At 33.6% G+C, this 20749-nt stretch overlaps 1 protein-coding gene across 3 annotated transcripts; it reads left to right on the forward strand.

The window, feature by feature from the left end:
* Positions 1-3638: 3638 nt before the first annotated feature.
* Positions 3639-18579, forward strand: LOC126691545 (protein LUTEIN DEFICIENT 5, chloroplastic). 3 transcript variants are annotated; one of them, XM_050386579.1, is made up of 17 exons: positions 3639-3703; positions 4641-4829; positions 4912-5074; positions 5472-5688; positions 5809-5880; positions 5955-6065; positions 7132-7323; positions 7460-7621; positions 9597-9692; positions 9768-9869; positions 10535-10567; positions 10678-10758; positions 10856-10938; positions 14358-14489; positions 17537-17597; positions 17719-17784; positions 18166-18579. In XM_050386579.1, exons 2-17 carry the CDS (start codon positions 4712-4714, stop codon positions 18352-18354), a joined length of 1878 nt encoding a protein of 625 aa, XP_050242536.1. In that variant the 5' UTR covers positions 3639-3703; positions 4641-4711; the 3' UTR covers positions 18355-18579. The 3 variants fall into 3 exon arrangements, with proteins under 3 accessions (XP_050242536.1, XP_050242532.1, XP_050242529.1); XM_050386575.1 differs by lacking the exon at positions 3639-3703 and adding an exon at positions 4464-4480; XM_050386572.1 differs by lacking the exon at positions 3639-3703 and having other exon boundaries at positions 4490-4829.
* The last annotated feature ends 2170 nt before the right edge of the window (positions 18580-20749 follow it).

Here is a 20749-nt window from a genome sequence, read left to right on the forward strand (position 1 = left end):
ATATATTTTAACACACCATTTTACAATACGCTCTACATTAGATCTTTTATTTTAAGATTACAACACATTAAAATATCTTAAAATAATAACTCCTACAGTATAAACAAAAAAAAAAAGAAAAAACCCAACAATCCAACCATCACCATGGCCAGGGCCGGCCCAAGGCCTAGGCCTAAGGCCCCACCTAAAAACAATTCCCCTTGGGGAAAAAGGCCCCACTTCCAATGGTTAACGGCCTAAATTTTTATTAAATTATATATTTTTTAAAGGTTGTGTATTTTTTTTATTAGTGATGTTAAGGATACTATAAATTTTACTATTAACTTATAAATTGCTATTTGACTAATCACAAAAAAGTGATTTAAACATTCATTAGTTAGATTGATGAATTTCATCAATGAGAGTCAATATCACATCATATTGTGAACATTTTATAGTGATTTTAGCACATTTTTCCTTTTTCATTTCTATTAAGACTTTTAATGTATGTGACCAATAGAACTCTAACCCAATTGAAACTCTAAAATGTTTAAAAAAATGTTACAAATGTGTTAAATCATCAATTATAAATTAATCTCCCCTAATAGTTTGAGACTTTAATTTTTGTAAACTGATATCCTTCAAAGCCACACACCAAATAATATCTGTGGGGATCGGCCCAGAATAATAGGTTGACTGGGCCCTGGGCCGTCCGAGGAGACATCCGTCCAAGGAGACATCGTGGCCCAGAATCCTTATTTAGGCCCACTGGGGTAAAGAGAATATTTCCGAGGAGTAATTCCTCCTCGGACATTCCAAAATCCGGATCAAAGGTGCGTCCCAACTACTGTAGTCCTCCCTCCAAGTACGTAAAAAGAAAGGAAACCCAAAATATCTCAACAAAGGCTGCCACCACCATATTAAATGCACCACAACTACTCTCCTGGCCGCATTAAAGAAGAGAAGACCCCTGAACAGTGCTACCTCGGCCATTGCAACTCACAAAGAACTGATAAGGGTGTCTGATGGGACAAGTGCTCAAGTAGGGGTTTAGATGATCAACAAGTGTAAAGCCCAGATGATAGGAGAGGGCCTATATAATATGTAAAAGTCCCCCAAGAGTACGGGACGGAAAAAAACAGAGGAAAAGAGAGGAGAGAACACGGTAAAGAAATTTTATTTGCATGAATCTATGCCCATTGATCAAGTTTGAGACCTTATCATTTGAGAAGGATCTCTCTTCATGGCAATCTCTTTTTGTTCTTGTTTTTGTATCCCCTGAACCCATGCAACAAACCGTTTAAGCTAACTGGAACCAAGTTCTTTAGCCCATACTCTACAAAAAATTCATTGTGGGGGACTTTTTGGGCCAAGACTTGACCAACAAGGATCGGGTCAACTAAAATCGTGTCCCTACAATATCTATCTCCCTCTCTTAAAAACAAGATATAAAATTAAAAATTAGATTTTAACTTTACTTAACTATGTATCATTATATATCCAAAATAAAGTTTTTTTTAATAGTATATTTTTTTATATTAATATTTATGGTTCAACTATGATATTCAATTCTCTATATGAAATTTAGTTGGTATTGTTCATCAAATTATGTATTTAATGTATCAAATTAATCTTAATTTGATTAGTATTAAATAATTTTGTTTAATTAATATTTACATATTAAAAGCCCCACATAAATTTTTCACCTTAGGCCCCAAATAATGTTGGGTTGGCCTTGACTGTGGCCATCACCAGACAACCACCAAAATCAACCTAAGCTACAATTAAAAACCTAGCAAACCACAAGTTTTAATACAATACACAGAACCCACCAACTGAGACCTAGCACCTATAGCCCAACCCACCACCAAATCAAAACCTGCAACTAGATTAGGACCCACAAGGGCCACAACTACCCCAAACCCACCACCACTAACCATCATTAGCCACCCACTAAAATCACCTACAGCAAAAAAATTGTTATCAGAACTAACAAACCATAATTAGAAAAAGAATGCAATGAGAAACAACCCAATGTTGTCATCTAGTCATGGTGGTTGTTGGTGTAAAGGAGGCTTCATCCTCAGCAAGGTGTGTAGTGGAGAGAGGAGGGAGAGTAAGTGTAAGTGAGAGGGAGAAAGGAGAGGGATGACCATGGAGATGGGACGAGAGAGAGAAAGAGAAAGTGAGAAGAGATATGATATTTTATTAATGAGCGAGAGAAAGTATAATAAAAAATTACCCAAATATTATAGCATACTTGACTGTACTATTCCAAAGATATAACTGCACTGTAGCTTATGCCAAAATTTTTTGACATTTAAGAAATCTGATGGAGCAATATTTTTAGTGTTTGGTGTGCTAAATGTTATACATTTATCATTTAGCACACCTTATGGTAATGCTCTAATTATCTCAAAGAATCCCAACAGAAGTAAGAAAGCCCACTTAAAAAATTCATACAAAAAAAAAGTCCATTTAAAAAAGATTCCCAAATTGTCTTTTAGCATTTAAAGAGACAAACCCAACGTTCGGCTTTACTTTGAGAGATTTTGCAGATTAGAACAGTGAGGGGAAAATATATGATAAGTTAACATACGTTGGGAAGGATTTTGGAAACTAGCATCTCGAATTTTGAAAACTCGAGATCAATGATGGAACTCGAGTTTGAAAGTCTCAATTTAGCCACATAGATCTCAAGTCTATAAGACTCGAGTTCTAAAAAGCAAAACCGAGTCTTACAAACTCGAGTTCCATAGAAGAAGAAGATGAATCTGAAGAACATGATGAAGATCTAAGATTCTGAAGAAATTGAAGATGAAGAGGAACCCACAGAAGATCTGAAGAAAGAATGAAGAGACACTGGGTGGGCAATCTGGCTGGAGAAGAACGCTTTTTAGAGCGACTAGCGACGAAGAACATAGAAGAACACGAACAGACACAAGGAAGAAGAAGGGAAATCAAATGGTGGAACTTGAGTGTTAAAAACTCGAGTTCCACATCACCTCCCACCACTTACAAATTAACACTTAGAAACTCGAGTTTTATCTTGGAACTCGAGTTTTAGACACTCAAGATACTAGTTTTCCATATTATTTTGAAACGTGACAACTAACTAAATGGTTTGATATTTAAGGTTATTTGGAAAAAAAAATACGCTTTATTTTATTATTTAAAGGTCTATTTGGATAGAACTTATTTTGTTGAAATTGAAAACTGAAAACTGAAAATACTATAGCAAAATAATTTTTAAATGTGTGAATAGTACCGTGAGACCCATTTTTAATGAAAAAGTTGCTGAAAGTGAAGTTTTTGAAAAGTCAAAACATGCTGCTGAAAAAAAAAAAAAAAAATGCAAACATGGATCCTTGCGGATCCAAACGGATACTAAGGTCTGTTTGGATAGAACTTATTTTGCTGAAACTGAAAACTGAAAACTGAAAATACTGTAACAAAATAATTTTTAAATGTGTGAATAGTGCCATGAGACCCATTTTTAATGAAAAAATTGTTAAAAAGTGAAATTTGTGGGTCCATGAACAGTGAAAGGATACACTGTTCACGGACAAAAAGTCAACAAGTGCGGCTACCAAAAAAAAGGAAGAGCTGAAACGCATGGAAAACTAAACGTGGACGCCAGAAGCTGAATCCAAACAGTCACTAAATATTTATTCATTTTTCTTCTCTCTCTCTCCGTTCAGTCTTTTGCTCTATAAAGTTTAAGGTAAGGAGCAATTAATTCACCTCAAGCAACAAAAGCACATCTTCATATCCATCAAAAAGGCAAACGTGGATCCGCAAACGCCCCCTAAATATTCATTCATTTTTCTTCTCTCTCTCTCTCTCTCTCTCTCTCTCTCTCTCTCTCTCTCTCTCTCTCTCTCTCTCTCTCTCTCTCTATCTATCTCCGTTCAGTCTTTTGCGAATTTTTTTTTAAAATAACAATAAATATTAAAAAATTTAGTTAATTGTCATATTTCAAAACAATTTTGAAAAATAACATCTCGAGTATCTAAAACTCGAGTTCCAGATGGAACTCGAGTTTTTAAGTCTCGATTTGGAGAAAAAAAATTGCGCTAAAAATCGAGTTTTAGAGACTCGATTTCCATAAATTGCAAAAAACGCCGCTATATGGCTTTAAAACGTCACTATAGGGATTAAAAACGCCACTATAGGGCACCCTAAACCTGGTACTTACAAAAATTTTTTGCAGGAAAACGCCGCTATAGGGATTTAAAACGTCACTGTAAGGCTTAAAAACGCCACTATAGGTGAAATTTTTTGCATAAAACTCGAGTTTTAAAGACTCGAGATCTATGTGGCATTTTCCCACTCAGAACGCGAGTCTTTGAAGGTCGAGTTTTTTAAGTGGATCTCGATTTTTTGAAACTCAAGATGCTATTTTCTAAAATTGTTTCAAACGTTGTCTAACTTACAAAATAGAAAGGCTGAAAAAGGTTAGTATGCTCAAAACCTCGTCTTTTGCTCTATAAAGTTTAAGGTAAGAAGAGCAATTAATTCATCTCAACCAACAAAAGCACATCTTCATATCCATCAAAAAGGCAAACGTGGATCCGCAAACGCCCCCTAAATTTTCATTCATTTTTCGTCTCTCTCTGTCTCTCTCTCTCCGTTCAGTCTTTTGCTCTACAAAGTTTAAGGTAAGAAGAGCAATTAATTCATCTCAACCAACAAAAGCACATCTTCATATCTATCAAAAAGGCAGTCTTCAATGGCTGCTCATTTTCCTTTGCTTCATGCCCCACCATCTCTCTCCGCCAAAACTCTTCATTTCTACAGGTCCAAACCCACTACCCCATCTTTCTCTTCATACCCCAAAAGACGTAAAGGTCAGTTCCCTTTAAGCAAGCCTTCAATGTTAATAGTTTTTGTATATATTTTCTCTTTGTTTTGAGCGTGTAGTTTTTGCAGGTTTGTATGGTTTATCTACAATCATATACTCTTCTTCCAATGGTCGAGACCCTAATTCAGTGGACAGTGGAGTCAAAAGCGTTGAGAAGCTACTGGAAGAGAAACGCCGTACCGAGTTGTCTGCTCGGATTACCTCTGGAGAATTTACTGTGGAGCAATCTGGGTATGCTTTGGAATTTACTATGCTTCTCTTTTTGGCTATTTTCATTGTTAATGTGGGAATTCGTTGTGTTTGCTTATTATTTTACCTTTTTGTGTTAAAGAATTGTGTGGATATATGCTTGTATGGCCGTGGATAAGAATAACAAGGCCTTCCATTTATATTTTTGCTTATTGTGGTGAAAGCTTTGACTTCATATGAATAAGTGAATCCTTTGGTCTTATTTCACTCATGAATTCAAATTTTCACTTGGGTATGCATCTGAACAAAAATCATGATAAGAAAATTTATGTTCATGTTGGATACAAGTTTATTTCACTGATGGCCTTTTTTCTTTTCTTTTTCTTTTTCTTTTGGGATTGTTATTTATTTATTTATTGTCTTCTGTTTTGGATTCAAGTTTTCCATCTGGAGCAAAGAAGAGTTTGTCGAAGTTGGGGGTTCCTAGTGAGATTCTGGAATTTTTATTTAGTTGGGTTGATGCCCATGAAGATTGTCCAAAGATTCCGGAGGCAAAAGGAGCAATTAGTTCCATTCGGAGTGAAGCCTTTTTCATCCCCTTGTATGAGCTTTTCCTGACATATGGAGGAATTTTCCGGTTGAATTTTGGACCAAAGGTTTGTTTGTTTTTATTTTTGTGTATGTGTACATTTCTTCTTTAATCTACTAGATTGTCAAGTGGTTATTGTCATTTGTCCATTATGGATTTTTGATGGATGCCTTGATGTTGGTTGTAGTCATTTCTTATAGTTTCGGATCCTACTATTGCAAAACATATATTGAGGGAAAACTCAAAGGCTTATTCAAAGGTAATCGAATTGGCTCTCTCTCTCTCTCTTACACATACACACACACATAGCGGCAGATAACACTTGGTTTTCAGGGTATCTTGGCTGAAATTCTAGAATTTGTAATGGGGACGGGGCTCATCCCAGCTGACGGGGAGGTATGGCGTATTCGACGACGTACTATAGTTCCAGCATTGCATCGGAAGGTAACTCAAGTGATTTGTGAATTCGATGATGATGGTCTTCACTAACCAACCTTCACATCTTCTTTTGATTTGAGTCTTAAAATTAGACAATGCTAGTGAGTTGATCTATAATGTATGTGAAGTTAAATGTTTTCAATATCTGAAGCGAGTCATGACATTGCACTCCCTAAGGGAACTTCTAAACCTTTTGGGGTTATATATTGATATAAATAGTAAGTAGTTCTTAGTTATGCAAATAGACAAGTGTGATTTATATAATAAAGCATTCTATCGTTTGAAGGATATAGGAATAATGGATATTTATCCATTATAGTTGCCTTACAATTTTTTTGGATTAGATCCTCAACAAATTAGTTAGGGTCGGCATATGTATTCTTTCTACTATTCTATTCCATCCGAAGTCGTAGTCTTTGTTACTTGCTTATTAACATGTTCTCTTTTACCACTTCTACTAACGTTAATTTTGGTATTCTTCTACTCTTTGTCGATTGTATAATTTATGTAAAGTAAAATGTTTTTAATAGCCGAAGAGAGGCATGACATTGCACTCCATAAGAACCTGTCTAAACCTTTTTATTGCTATATATTGATATTCATAGTAAGCAGGGGTTGGTAGCTATGCAAATAGATGAGTATAATTTATATGACTATAAGTAAGCATTTCATGATTGAAGGAAATAGGAGAAATGGTTATTTATCCATGACAGTAGGAATTGCGGATATAATTATTATAGTGGGAATTTTCTTCAAGAAAGAAACATGGTAAAAAATAAAATATATCAGAAAAGAAACTATGCTTACCTTTGAAGTGGTGATTAAAAAAAAAAAAAAAAGACACTAGGACAAGGATGGAAGTAGCATGCCTTTGGTTATGCCTCTAAGTCCGACAAATTTTCTAACAAGTGCATTACCTACTTTATATAATGTTTTGGTACTTTGGATCTGCCTCACCCTTAGGTGAGCCTTGATTTGGGTCTTAAAAAATGTTTTGTGACTTTTGTCATTGTTAGGGTTGACCTGTTTGCCATTGATTTCCCTTTTCCTTTGTGTGGGTTTTCGTCTGTAGTATGTAGCTGCTATGATTAGTCTTTTTGGACAAGCTACAGATAGGCTATGTAAGAAGCTAGATGCTGCTGCATTTGATGGGGAAGATGTAGAGATGGAGTCACTTTTCTCCCGTTTGACATTGGACATCATTGGCAAGGCAGTATTTAACTACGATTTTGATTCATTAACCAATGATACCGGGATAGTTGAGGTATTCTATTGTCCCCCCGCCCTTTTCGGTTTGATCTTATGTTCAGTTTGTATTAGTTCATTCCTGTTTCAGTTCACACCTTCAATAATTTTTCATTAATTTTGCTATTGTACAAATGCTTCACTGGCTAGACCAGGCCGTTTACACTGTCCTGAGAGAAGCAGAAGATCGGAGTGTTTCTCCAATTCCATTCTGGGAGATCCCAATATGGAAAGACATTTCACCCCGGCAAAAGAGGGTTTCCGCAGCCCTCAAATTGATTAATGATATACTCGATGATTTGATTGCAATATGCAAGGTAAATTTCTCAATTGATGGAGCTGCATAAACCTTTGCTCTTCAATTTCTTACTATATATAATGGTGTACTGTAGTGGACACGTGCTAATACTACTATTTTTGTGCCTATATATGTTCTACCATGCATACATGGGCACATGGTGGAGAATGCATGCTGAGCTCACTGACTCTTCCCTTTAAACTGGTGCCAGATATATCACATGCAATGCTGAATATAGTTTAAAGGGTTCACTTCAGCATTTTATATGAGAACTATCTTAATGAGTTTGGATTAGAGATGTTCTTCATTTCTATACTTCTAGTGTACTAGGGTTGTGCCCCCTTTTTGTGCTTTTTTAGTGAATCTTATTGCTTATTTGATGAGTGTGGGTTTGAGATAAGCCAATTTGCAGTGTCTTGTCCATAAATCGTATGCCAATGCCAAATATATCAGAAACTGGTAGGGGTTCCTTGAATATCCAAGCTATCAAAAGGTCCCTAATACATATATACATAATGTGTATGTATGTAACGTAAGCATTAGGGCTTTTGTGATAAATGGAAATTTATCAAGGTAGCAAAGCAAGTGGTTCTTGGATCTTGTTTTGAATCCTATCTCCAGTCTAATACACTTTACCTCCCATTTAAAAAAAAAAAAAATGAAAATTCTACGTGGTCATACTTATTGAGGGAGAATTTCAATCCACAAGTGAGGGAGTGTTAGAAAATAATGGTAAAAATGACTAAAATCACAGTATCCTATTAGCTTAATCTTTTAGGATAGGTGATAATCATCTGTGTATGTAATTATGAATAAGAAAGAATTATGATCAATTGCTTCTCTCTCTCTGTTAGAATGTGAATGTGATAAGGACTCAAGAAAGGAAATAAAAACCAAAAAATATTGCGAGGCATGATTCAATGTTCTGCTTGCTAAAGGAACAAAAGCAGTGAGAAGGAAGTTCTGCAGATTCTTATGCTTACAATTTTACCATAGTTGAGTTGTAAAATATGAAAGATTAGGGTTGTGTGTGCGTGAGAGAGAGAGAGAGAGAGAGAGAGTAGAAAATTATTTAAGGTTTTAATCAATTAGTCCTTCAACTTAGCACATATTTTTATTAGAGTGATATTACAATATTACTAGAATATCCTTATGCTAATATAAAATAATGACAAGCTAATATAAAAATAACAAGTGTAACTTTAACAACCATAAGAAGCTTATCTCCAAATATAATATTCTTTGAATCCTAATTGTCTTCCAACTGTGTCACATCTATCCTATCTCTTGGATAGCAGCACCATGGAACTTTTCCAGATCTACTTTGTGGATTTAAAAATAATAATAATAATTAGCCTACTCAACTATTACTTCATTGGTAGTAAAATTTCTATTCAAATGTAAGAAACTTTATTTATAATGATATGATTCATCAATTATGATATGGCTCAATTATTTGATAAATGGCATCATCTGTCAGGGTACAAAACACATTGTCCAAATAAGAATTTGGAGATTCTTTATGCTCGAACTTGAATAGAATTCTGGCTTTTTTCAAGAAGGCCACTAACAGTGTTGATCTTCCCAAAGTAGGATCCTCAAGGAGAGATATAAATGCCCTTAATCTTCAGCAGTTTCTCTAAGATAAAAATGTGAAAAAAATTAGGTGGTGTTTGAACTTTGATTGGTAAAGAATTACAGCTTAAAATTTTTATCTTTAACTCTTGTATTGATGAAGTGGACCTTTTTTTATTTTTTCCTTTTTTGGTAAGAAAATATGAATGGCTGATGTGAAACTAAATAGTTCTTTATGGCTGTTTTTCTTAAACTGGAAGGTTTTGAAGGTTAGTTTTCTGAATCTATTTTTCTTATGTGATTTTATTGAGGTGGAAGTCCATGAGTTATCAAAGTCATTTTGTGGGTCTTTTGTATGTACTTTGATGCTAAGTTTGTGGGTTTTCTTTAGTGTAATATTTTATTTCTTTCATCTGCAGAGGATGGTAGATGAAGAAGAGCTACAGTTTCACGAGGAATATGTGAATGAACAAGATCCTAGTATTCTCCACTTCCTTTTGGCGTCAGGAGATGATGTATGTTACTAGAGATCATCAAATGTTTTGGTTCCAGCCCAAATAATTGAAGCTTTTCTCTCAAACTCTCTGTAGGTTTCTAGCAAGCAACTTCGTGATGACTTGATGACAATGCTTATAGCTGGGCATGAAACATCAGCCGCAGTATTGACATGGACCTTTTATCTTCTCTCCAAGGTAAAGTTTGGTTAAGGTTTAGTTGTTTCTTACTGATACACTACCACTTGTCCCAATGGCCTAATCTGTTAGGAAATGATGAATTTTATCATTTAACCATTCTTCTAATACTTACACTGCATTTAACAATTTCAAATCAACTTCCAAAGTGCATAATGTTTTCAGAAATTCATTAGGATGGAAAATTTTTAAATTATTATTGTATATTTATACATTATTGGAATTCCTTTTATGAATAAAAATTTATGTTAAAATATAAATAATAATTTTATAAAGAAAGCTTAAAGAAAATTGTCTAATCATCCTTCATTTGACAGTGTTTGCATTCTAGGATATATTTGTTGTTCTGTGCAGATTCTACCTGCAATTAATGTATCAAGAGATGTCATGTAGATTTCTAGCAATCCTCTTTTTCTTTTTCTTTTTCTCCTAATCTCTTCCTCTTTGTCAAGTATGGTAATATATGCTCACACAACCCTAATTTTGACGTAACAATAAAAGGAAATGAATCTAATGGTAGTATATGCATATACATACATGTAAATATGTGTGTTAGCACCTGTATGTACATATGTATGTCTATGTATGTGAGGACAACGATTATGTCTTTCATGAATGGCTGCTTTGTAAAAGTAATCATTTTCTTTCTTTGTGATTGAGTGCAGGAACCTAGTGTCGTGTCCAAGCTTCAAGAGGAGGTATCTTTACTTTTCTTATGCATATGAGATTAGTATCAACAGAAAGCAGAGTGATAATATTCTAATCTATATTATATTATGTAATAGAGTTTTTCTGCTTTACTTTCTAGGTTGATTCTGTCCTAGGAGATCGGTTTCCAACAATTGAAGATATGAAGAAACTCAAGTATGCAACTCGAGTAATCAACGAAGTGAGAAGATGACTTTTAAATAATAAATAACAGTTGGACTTCATTGTTTGTGTTCAGGCATTGACATTTTTTTTCCCCTTTTTTCCCTTCTTTGCAGTCCTTGAGGCTTTATCCACAACCACCTGTATTAATTCGTCGTTCACTTGAGAATGATGTGCTTGGAGCGTACCCCATAAAAAGGTCTTATCCTTTTAAATCCATTGCCAATGCTACTTTTGTCTGTCAATTAGTATACTATTTTTAAAATATTTTATTACCTTCTTGCTTAGAACCTTTTTTTTTTTTTTTAATTATTTTTCTGAACATTATTTGTTTATTTTTTATTTTTGTAAGTTTTTTTTTTTAATAGCCCTTCCCATTTTCTATATGAAGTTCTTCTGTATTGTAGAACTGTAAGTGTGTTCCTTGGTAGGGAAAGGAACCCAATGTCAGCGAATCTTCACTATTATCAAGGAATGTACATATATTTCCCTATTATGTTATGTTAGAATTATTTATCAAAAAAAAAAAAAAATGTTATGTTAAAGTTAGCAAAAAATGATTTTATTTTATTTTATTTTTTTAAAAGTGGTTCTTTTAGAAAAACAGCTTTGACTGCTCAGTAGTCAGTACTCCTGTAGCTTTATGCTCTACGTTGTACTTATTAAAGTGTATATAAAAAAAAAAGTTTTAAAAAAAATTAGAAAATATACAATTAGTGATATTTTTTTGAAAAAGGTTCTTATATAACCCAAATGAAATGTAAATTGCAACGAAAAGAATTCTTACTACATAGCTTCAAAGTTGGTTTTGGGTTCAAGAGACTCACTCCTCTGGATTTGATAGCGTTTGCCAATGTGGAAATTGTGATGCCCCAATTTGAGTAATTGTGTGATGTGTATGGGTGTGTGATAAGTCTTACATCGGGCATATACTAGGTTGAATTGAGCTTTATTAACTACTACAAGGAGCCTTAATTGTGACTAGTTTTTTTGAGGTATAGCACAGATGTGGCTAGCATTCTTTCTTGGGTCGTTACATATGATATCAGAGCCAGCTTGATAATCCCGTGTGGGTTCAGAGATACTAACCCCACAAAATGTGCCCTAACGAGGATGTTAGGGATTTAAGTGGGGGGAGATTGTAATGCCCCAATTTGATTAATTGTGCGATGTGTGTGGGTGTGTGATGAGTCTCACATTGACATATACTGGGTTGAGCTTGGTTTTATTAACAATTACAAGGAACCCCAATTGTAATTAGTCCTTCTGAGATATAGCACAGATGTGGTTAGCGCTATTCCTTAGGTCGTTACATATGGTATCAAAGTCGGCCCGATAATCTCTTGTGGGGTCGAAGACACTACCCCACAAAGTGGGCCCTAAAGGATGTTAGGGATTTAAGTGGGGAAGATTATAATGCCTCAATTTAATTGATTGTGTGATGTGTGTGGGTGTATTATAAATATCACATCGAGCATATACTAGGTTAAACTAGGCTTTATTAACAATTACAAGAATTCTCAATTGTGACTGGTCTTTTTGAGGTATAGCGCAAATGTGACTTGTGCTATTCCTTGGGTCATTACAGAAATGTCATTTATAATATTTGTAATGATGGAATAATAAAATAAGAAATGAGAGGTATAAGGGTTCATCTAACTTGAAAATAAATAGTTCCTTCTAGACTAATTGTTTAGAAAACAAATTGTATATGGTAAAAGAAAATGGACAACACAATTTTTTGCCCTAGTGCTTTAAGCTTTTTCTTTAGCATTCAAAGATATTGAGTTTATTTATTGCAAAAAGTTGCTAGTGTACCAGAGCAGATTTCTATAGCAAAAACTCAAGTCACCATAAATTGGCTTATGTCACTTAATAACAAGGCAAGATTACTATAATTAATGAAACAAATTATTAAATGGTCGCACTTTTGGGTAACAATAGCTACTTACTGAGATAAGAATGCTTAATGAAATTTCATGAGTTTGCTTATATAGATAGTTTTGGTCTAAGGGTCCTCCAATGTAAGGAGAGAAGTCTCCTAAAATTCAGCATGAAACAAAGAGAAAAAAATTAAAAATTAAAAAAAAAAAAAGGTTTTTTCTTGGGAGGTAGCGCAAGGAGAGAAAAAAAGTGTTGGGTGGTTTTGATATGGGGGTCAGAGGTCATCATGGGTTTTGTGAGGGTTGTGATTGGATATGGGTTTTTGGTTGTTTGAGATTTTTGGTGTTGGAGTTTTTGTGTTGGGTTTATGATGATGTGTGACTGGTCTTTGGCTAAAGGGGTGAAGCTGCAAAGAACCTTTTATGGGTTTTGGAATTTTGATTTGTTGGGTATGTCATTGTGGCAACATATATACAATTTTGTCAACCTTCAACCCTTATTCCACTTTTTTCCCCTATTCTTTGTTGGTCTATTAGCGTGAACCATTAGAATTGTATTCAGAATTTTGAATGTGAGGTTTATAATTTAATAGATTTGAGAAATAAAATGTATTAGTTAACATAAAGTTATTTTATATGTACTTTAAAAATTGTACTAGATCTTTTACAAGTTTTTCTTTGCCATTTGCCTTATATAATATTTGGGTGCTTGCTTCAATTTTTGCAATAGTAGGACATTGTGTTTTGTGCTTTTAATTATTATTTATAAATTTCACATTCAATTAATCAGTTTGTGTTTTATTTTGTCAGTTTAGATAGAATATTTTCTAACATTATTAAGGCAAATCAATCAATAGTTGGAAACCACTTTTGGGATTAAAAAAAAAATATATATATGAATTAAGATGATTGAAATTCTAAGCATTCAACAATAGTGTGAGAAAATCTTTGAATTGCATTCTTTCCTATATCCAAAAGTTCTCTCCCTTCGGAATCAAGGATTACTCCCTTTCCTCTTTGTGACTAGGATAATATTATTTTAACACATGGCAACATTTTATTGGTTGCGGGACCACTAGACACTATTGACTTGACCCTCCGATTGTATTGAAAAATTTTTCCCACAATTAAAGTTACTTTCTTACCTCACACATTAAAATTGTCATGTAGAAACATTTTACAAAAAAATGTGGGTATAAAAGGCATTGGATATTTTTTACTTAGAATGGGCACAATGTACATTTTGCCATCAGGTTAAAAGAAAAATGGATTTTTTTTGAATAAGGATGTACATTTTGCCTTCAGCTTAAAAAAAAAAAAAAAAAAAAAAATCTGTAACATACTAACTAGTTTAGTGATGTAATTTGTGACAAGCCTCTTTTTTTTTTTTTTTTTTTTTTTTTTTTTTTTTTTTTTTTTTTTTTTTTTTTTTTTAAATGATAAAAAATAAAAAATAAAAATCAAAAAAAGTTATCAAAAAGGTATTATAATTTGAAATTATAAAGTATCCGCACAACATGCGGGACATCATCTAGCTGTAATAAATATTTAACAATTTACTCTTTTTTTTTTTCTTTATTCTTTTTCATAAATAGTATGCATTTTCTGATACAAAGCTTCATGTGTAATCTATTTGATTTTATCAGCGTAGCTTTCATGTTCAATGCTATGATGTCTTCAATACAATTTTTGTAATCTATTGAATTTATTTATCTTCTTCTATTATTATTTACAGGGGTGAGGATATCTTTATTTCTGTTTGGAACTTGCATCGAAGTCCAAAATTTTGGGATGATGCAGAAAAGTTTAAGCCTGAAAGATGGCCTTTAGATGGACCCAATCCAAATGAAACAAACCAAAACTTCAGGTATATTAAATCTTTGTTGTACAATTACTATTTTGTTGATCTCTCGTCTTCTTACAGCTGGTCAGTTAAGTGTTTGAATTTGTTCACGTTTTGTTTTCCCTGTTTGAGTCTTCCTGACTTGTATCACATTGTTGTAACTTGTAACAAGCTCAATGAAGTGGCTTGCTAGTAGTATAATCAAACTGTACAAGAGAACCTCCAAATATTTGTTGGAGTTAGGAAATAACTATCCACAGAGTTCAAAAAACAAGTTCCTGCAAAAATGTTGGATGAAGAGGACTGCAGGAAAGTACCTATAATACTACATTAAACTTGTCCTCTGGGCCCAGAGGAGGGCTGTGATGTCCCTATGATTATATGAGTGTGATTTTATGTCCAATTCTTGCTTATTTGCGACAGGCCAGCTCATTAAGTTATTAGATTTGCCATTTCCTGGCCACATACTGTTTGTTTGGTTCACATCAGTCATCATTTGATTAGCTTACTTGCACAACAGTTGTTATTAAATATTAGGTAAGGTCTATTTGGGTCATTTGATAGGCTAATTTGGCCTTGGCTCCTTTCAAGTCATTTGATTGACTTTCTTGAGCTGTTTTTCTTTTAGATATTAGTTGGTGAGTTCAATTTTTTATTATTATTATTATTTTTAATGATAAGGAACAAGGACCTAGTCTGAAATCTAGATTTCGATTGTTTGTGGTCTAAGTTATGATTTGGTGATTTAAGAGTGTGGTTGAGATCTCTGGTGTCAGAAGTTAGATTGTTCGTGATTGTGGTTGTCGACATCAGGATTTCAACTGGTTGTGGTCATCAATGATGTGCAATGCTGGAGTTACTGGTGGTGGGTGGTAAAAAAACAGATACACTATTCATGGAAAGGAATAGGAGAGCTTTTTCAAGAAGATCTATCTATAGAGAGACTAAGATCTATAGATTAATCTTAATTTTTTGGGTCTCTACTCTATTGGACTTATTCGTTGGGAATAGACCCCCCAACAATTTCATAGACTCATTGTATTCAGGTTCTTTGTCGGGCAACTCTTGTGTATATTACCAACAGCAATATACACCATCTGTTCCCGATGTATCTTTTGTACAAATTTAAATCAATAAAATTGCTTCTTTATTTTATTTTATTTTACTTTATAACAAAAACTTTCCAAAACTGACCTTATCTTATTCATTGAAAACTTTTGAAAATCTAAAAAATACTACTATTATTAAGAAAGTTTTCTTTTTGTTTTTATTTATAGTTTTTATTTTCTCAATCCTTTAACATGTGCTCACCAAACCCACCATACCTCTTCCTCAGACCCTACAAATCCAACACTGGGACAGGAAATTGACCAGTCCAGTTAAATATTCCCTGCAACTCATATCTTCACTCTCCAACTTTCAATCTCATACCTTTGTTCATTTTCCTTAAAATCATAGGACCAACTAAATACAATCATCATCATGTTTTTTAGAGATGCAAATGGAACACCTTTTTATCCTCAATCTCACCTTTCTCAACCATCAAAGCCTTAATATCCACCATTTAAAGCCTATGTCATGGTTACAACTCTCTAAACAAGCAATTATATTCGGGCTGAATAAATTGGTTGCCAACTTCCTCCTTAGAATCCTTCTCTACTCCCATACAATGAGAAGTATTTAATCAAATAGTTGCAGTGATGATGTGGTGAGGGTGATGCTCGTGCAGGCACTAGATCATGAGGAAGTGGGACTCAAGGTTGAGGGATGGCTTAGTGAATTCAATTTGAGATGAACTGAAAATGGGAGGGTTTTTTTGAAGTTGGTTGAAGAATGTTGCCAACTTGATCAGTAATGGTGGTCAGTTGACATTCGTCATCAGTGATGATGGTGCAATAGTTGCATAGAAGGAGAGAGTGCCAATTTACCCCTATTTTACTTGGATATGTTGGTTATGTTTTGGAACTACCAGAAGAAAATTAGTCCTTTGTTAATATAGAGGATCTTACTGCATATCATGCTACCTATGAGGATCAGTTAAGCCAACCATCAGCTCCACATCTGCAACGGGTTTCAAAGGAGGCTTCATATTGTTTGTACTGAAGATGGAGACTAAAAAAAATAAAAAAATTCTTCTGGATTGAAAAGGTGACCCTGAATCAGATAGCACTTGGATAACATTAGAAGAGTTTCAGGCAGCAACAGGACTCGTACAAGTTTATAGATTGTTGGCTAGCTGCATGGTCATTAGATTGTTGGCTAGCTGCATAGTCATTAGATTGTTTATGCAACAGGATTACTTAGCCCTGAAGTGTGTCACCATGAAGCAATCTAATCTAGCTGAAGTAACCTCCTTATTGTCTATTTGCTAACAACCTTTTCTTTTAGTTTTTCTACTTTATTTGTTTATGTACACTTTTTTAAAGCCTCATTTTTTTTTATAAGGTACAACTATACCTTAACATGTCAATATAAAAAGGAGTAACTTAATTTTTGGTGATGAAAATTCTGAGATGTAATGCATCCCTCTTGGGTATGATACTCATCCCTCGTTTGGGAGGAGGAAACTAGGTTTATCTATGTTCTTTCCCATGGTTACTTTTCTAATTGCTGCCTGCTGTATTCTGATCCTTATTCAAAGTTTCCCAGCCAAAAAACAAATGAGTTCCATAATTCAAAGATCACCTAAATATCTAAATTAATACAGATCCGCAACTGATTGTTACTTCTCCCTAAACCAGCCCCAAAATATTAAATCTTTAGTGGTTAGGCCAAGCAAGACCCGCTTCGGATTTTTTCAAAGCTCATTGTTGTTCATCTTTTCTCTTCCTTTTGATTAAGAATTTGTCTTGCTGAATTTTCATACTAATTGCATTTGGAAAATGAAACTACAGTCAAAGAATGCTTATTGCTTCCTTTCTGGGGAAGGTGAGCCCTAGCGCTGGTTCTTGCTTAAAACTTATTTCCACTCCATGTGTATCTCTACTTGTTCCACTCAGGAGCCCTTTTTCTCAAATGTTACTTTTTCTATATATGTATATTAGTATATATATGATACTGTCTTCTTTCAGTTATTTACCCTTTGGTGGAGGACCCCGAAAATGCGTAGGTGATATGTTCGCTTCATACGAGGTAATTTTGTTAAAGGTTTCTTGCATTAGAAACTTGTTAGAAGATCAAATGTTATGATATAAATGATTTATGATGCCTTTTGTTTAGAGTTAACTTAATATTTGTTCACATTTTTTTGCAGACTGTAGTAGCACTTGCAATGCTTGTCCGGCGATTTGACTTCCAAATAGCACTTGGAGCTCCACCTGTAAGTAACCTGCTCTTTTTTTGCATGTTTTCTGTCCAAGCCTGAGATTTTTAGAGCCATGTTTCAAACTTGTTATCTTAACAAATCGCCATTGTTGAATGGAGTAAAATCTGATAACTCTGCACATCTGATACTGCTAGGCTCTCCCTCTCTCTCTCTCTCTCTCTCTCTCTCTCTACATATATATATGTATATATAACTTATAATAATTTTAATAACTGATTGTTTGTGCTTGGTGTTGATCGATCTTTAAACTGAGCAGCTCATTTTGTTTATATTAGGTAGACACAAATGAGCATTGACTTAAGTTGCTAAAGTCAGGATATTAACGGACTTTAAGAAAGTAAACTTCAACTTTATCCATTTACCATGTCCGTGCAGGTTGAGATGACTACTGGAGCGACAATTCACACAACAGAAGGGTTGAAGATGACAGTCACGAGGAGAATAAAACCTCCCATAGTACCCACACTGGAGATGCCAACATTGAACGCGGATGCATCAGTCAACCTTTCAGAAGGGGATGCTCTGTTGGGTCAGAAAGGTGAAGTTTCTTCTGCTCATTCCTGATTGTTACCCTGGCTACATTTTGGCTTTATGGCATAGGATCTATTTAACATGGAGAAGTAGTATAGGGAGAAGAAAATAAAATTGTAGCATTCTCTTCTATTTTGCTATATTTATAATATGCTTCCACATATTTAGCGGTTTAATGGGTTCAAAGTTTGTACATAATTTTGTAAAATGACAGACTCTATTCATGAAAGGAAACACGCCCATGGCAAAATTGCCTCATGTTCTTAAATTCTCCTTCAAGCCATAGTATTTCTTTAATTCATCCTACTCTTGGATTATCTTTGTTAAAAAATTATTAACGTTATTGATGTGCTACCTTTCTTCGTCATATATAATGCCTCTGTTTATACTGCTTTACTTGAAAGTAGTTAGTGACGGTAATGCCAAGATCTTTGTAGTTTAGTGGCAATGTGTGGTCTTAATAAAGGGAACCAAAATTCAAATCCTCCCTCTTCTACCTACTTATTATAACAAATTTAATTAAAAAAATAATAGTTGGTGACAGTAATGTGTGTTTGTTTGGGGGGTAGGGTCACCAAAATACAAAGACGGAGTTGGTTATTTGGTAAATTGGTATGGAGTGTTGGAGTACATAATCAAAAAATGTGGCATGAAAAGCAACTTGCATTGCTTCGAACGTTGTATTAGGGACTAATGAATTTCCTTTAGTCAAGGCCCTCCAGGCTCAAAGGTTGTTGATGTGGTAATTGGTACTCATCTGGGTCTGGCCGGTGTCGTCTAACTTGTGGTTTTATTGAGAATAGGTATGTCATTACTTAAGTCTAATTGTTATGAACCTTGTAACTCAATTGGTTGGAATCTCTTGGTATTTATAATAGGTATTTATAATAGACATTCAAGGTTCAAATCTTTTCTCCCCCAACTCTCAAATTAAAAATAAAAACCTAACTTGAACAAAGTAGAGACTTTAAGCGGGAGTGCATGAGCTCTAGCCATGTAACGTTCTAATATTTCATTTAGCATTTTCAACATATTTTCTTTAATTTTTTTTACTGTTATCCAAAAGAACACATTGACTTTTTTATTATTATTTTTTTTAACTATTATCTAAAAGATAGGCTATAGTTCGAAATTAAATTAAAATCAAATCAAACCTTATGAAAAGCTCAAGCCCATTTATTATCTTACATATTATGATCCAAGCATGACCCTTCCACATTAATTTTTTTTCCCACATTCTCCAAAATATGGTTTGTGATCATAAAATGGGACACACTTTGAAAAACTCTACAATTTTCCTGATAAGACTCTTATTATTAAGTGCCACATCAATTTTCTCTTTTCTCTTCCTATCGCTAATAGTATTTTTGCACAAAAATGAATTATTTCTACACCATCTTTTATATGGTGGAATCTATTAAAAATAAATAAATAAACGGTTTATATGATAGAAACAATAATTCCTACAATTTGTGTTTTGTTTTAATTTCTAATGTAGAAGACTCTTGAAGCCAATAAATTATATGCCCAGTTGTCCACTCCCTTTGTGAGAGACCGCAAAAGTGCCTCTAAAAAAAAAGAGATTTGGATGCTTTTAAGGGCATCTCTCTTTTTGGATAAGTGGTGTGGAGTCACCACTTTTTTTTCTTTTTTCTTTTTTTAATTTTTTTATACAAAACATAAGAAAAACTATACATGACTGAATTGTTCCATTATCATTGATTGAATAAAAAAAATACATATTTGAAAGTTTGAAAAATGACATGACTTTGGGTCTTAGTTACAAATTACCAAATAATTACATAGCTTATTGTCCTAGTTACAAATTACTTTGGACCTAAATTCGGAGGCCTAGGTTACGGAATGGGAAAGTATTAGGCACCCATTCCACTTAGATAGAGTCTGGTCTTTTGGACTCTTGTGACCTATGTACCCATTTTATGCATGCTATGAATGATATGTTGTACATGTGAACAAAACTAAATCACTCAAATTTATTTATGAATGCATCCTCTTCTTTGTTGTAAAAAATCAAATATATTGTTGTGAGCAAAAGAATTTGATTTCAATTTATAAAAAAAAAATCAAATTTGCTTTTGTTATGTAAAAAAAAGTGGTTTTTGGAGAGAAAATTTAGATCTATGTTTATTAAATAAAACAAAGTCTTTTGGTTTTTTTTTTTTTTTTTTTTAAATCAGATCTGTTTTTAAGAACTTAGAAAAAAAATGGTTTTGGTTTATAAAAGATCAGATTTGTTTTTAAGAACTAAAAAATATGATTTTTTATGACAAAAAAAATTAGATCTGTTTTTATATGTTCCAAAAAAATATCAAAAAGATTTTTGAGAAGAGGGTTTCATTCATGAAATAAATTTATACTACATATATTGAACAAAACAAAAACAATCATGCATGATCTTTTTTTTTTT

The sequence above is a fragment of the Quercus robur genome, chromosome 1 (genome assembly GCF_932294415.1).
Source record: "Quercus robur chromosome 1, dhQueRobu3.1, whole genome shotgun sequence".
Classification (NCBI taxonomy): domain Eukaryota; kingdom Viridiplantae; phylum Streptophyta; class Magnoliopsida; order Fagales; family Fagaceae; genus Quercus; species Quercus robur.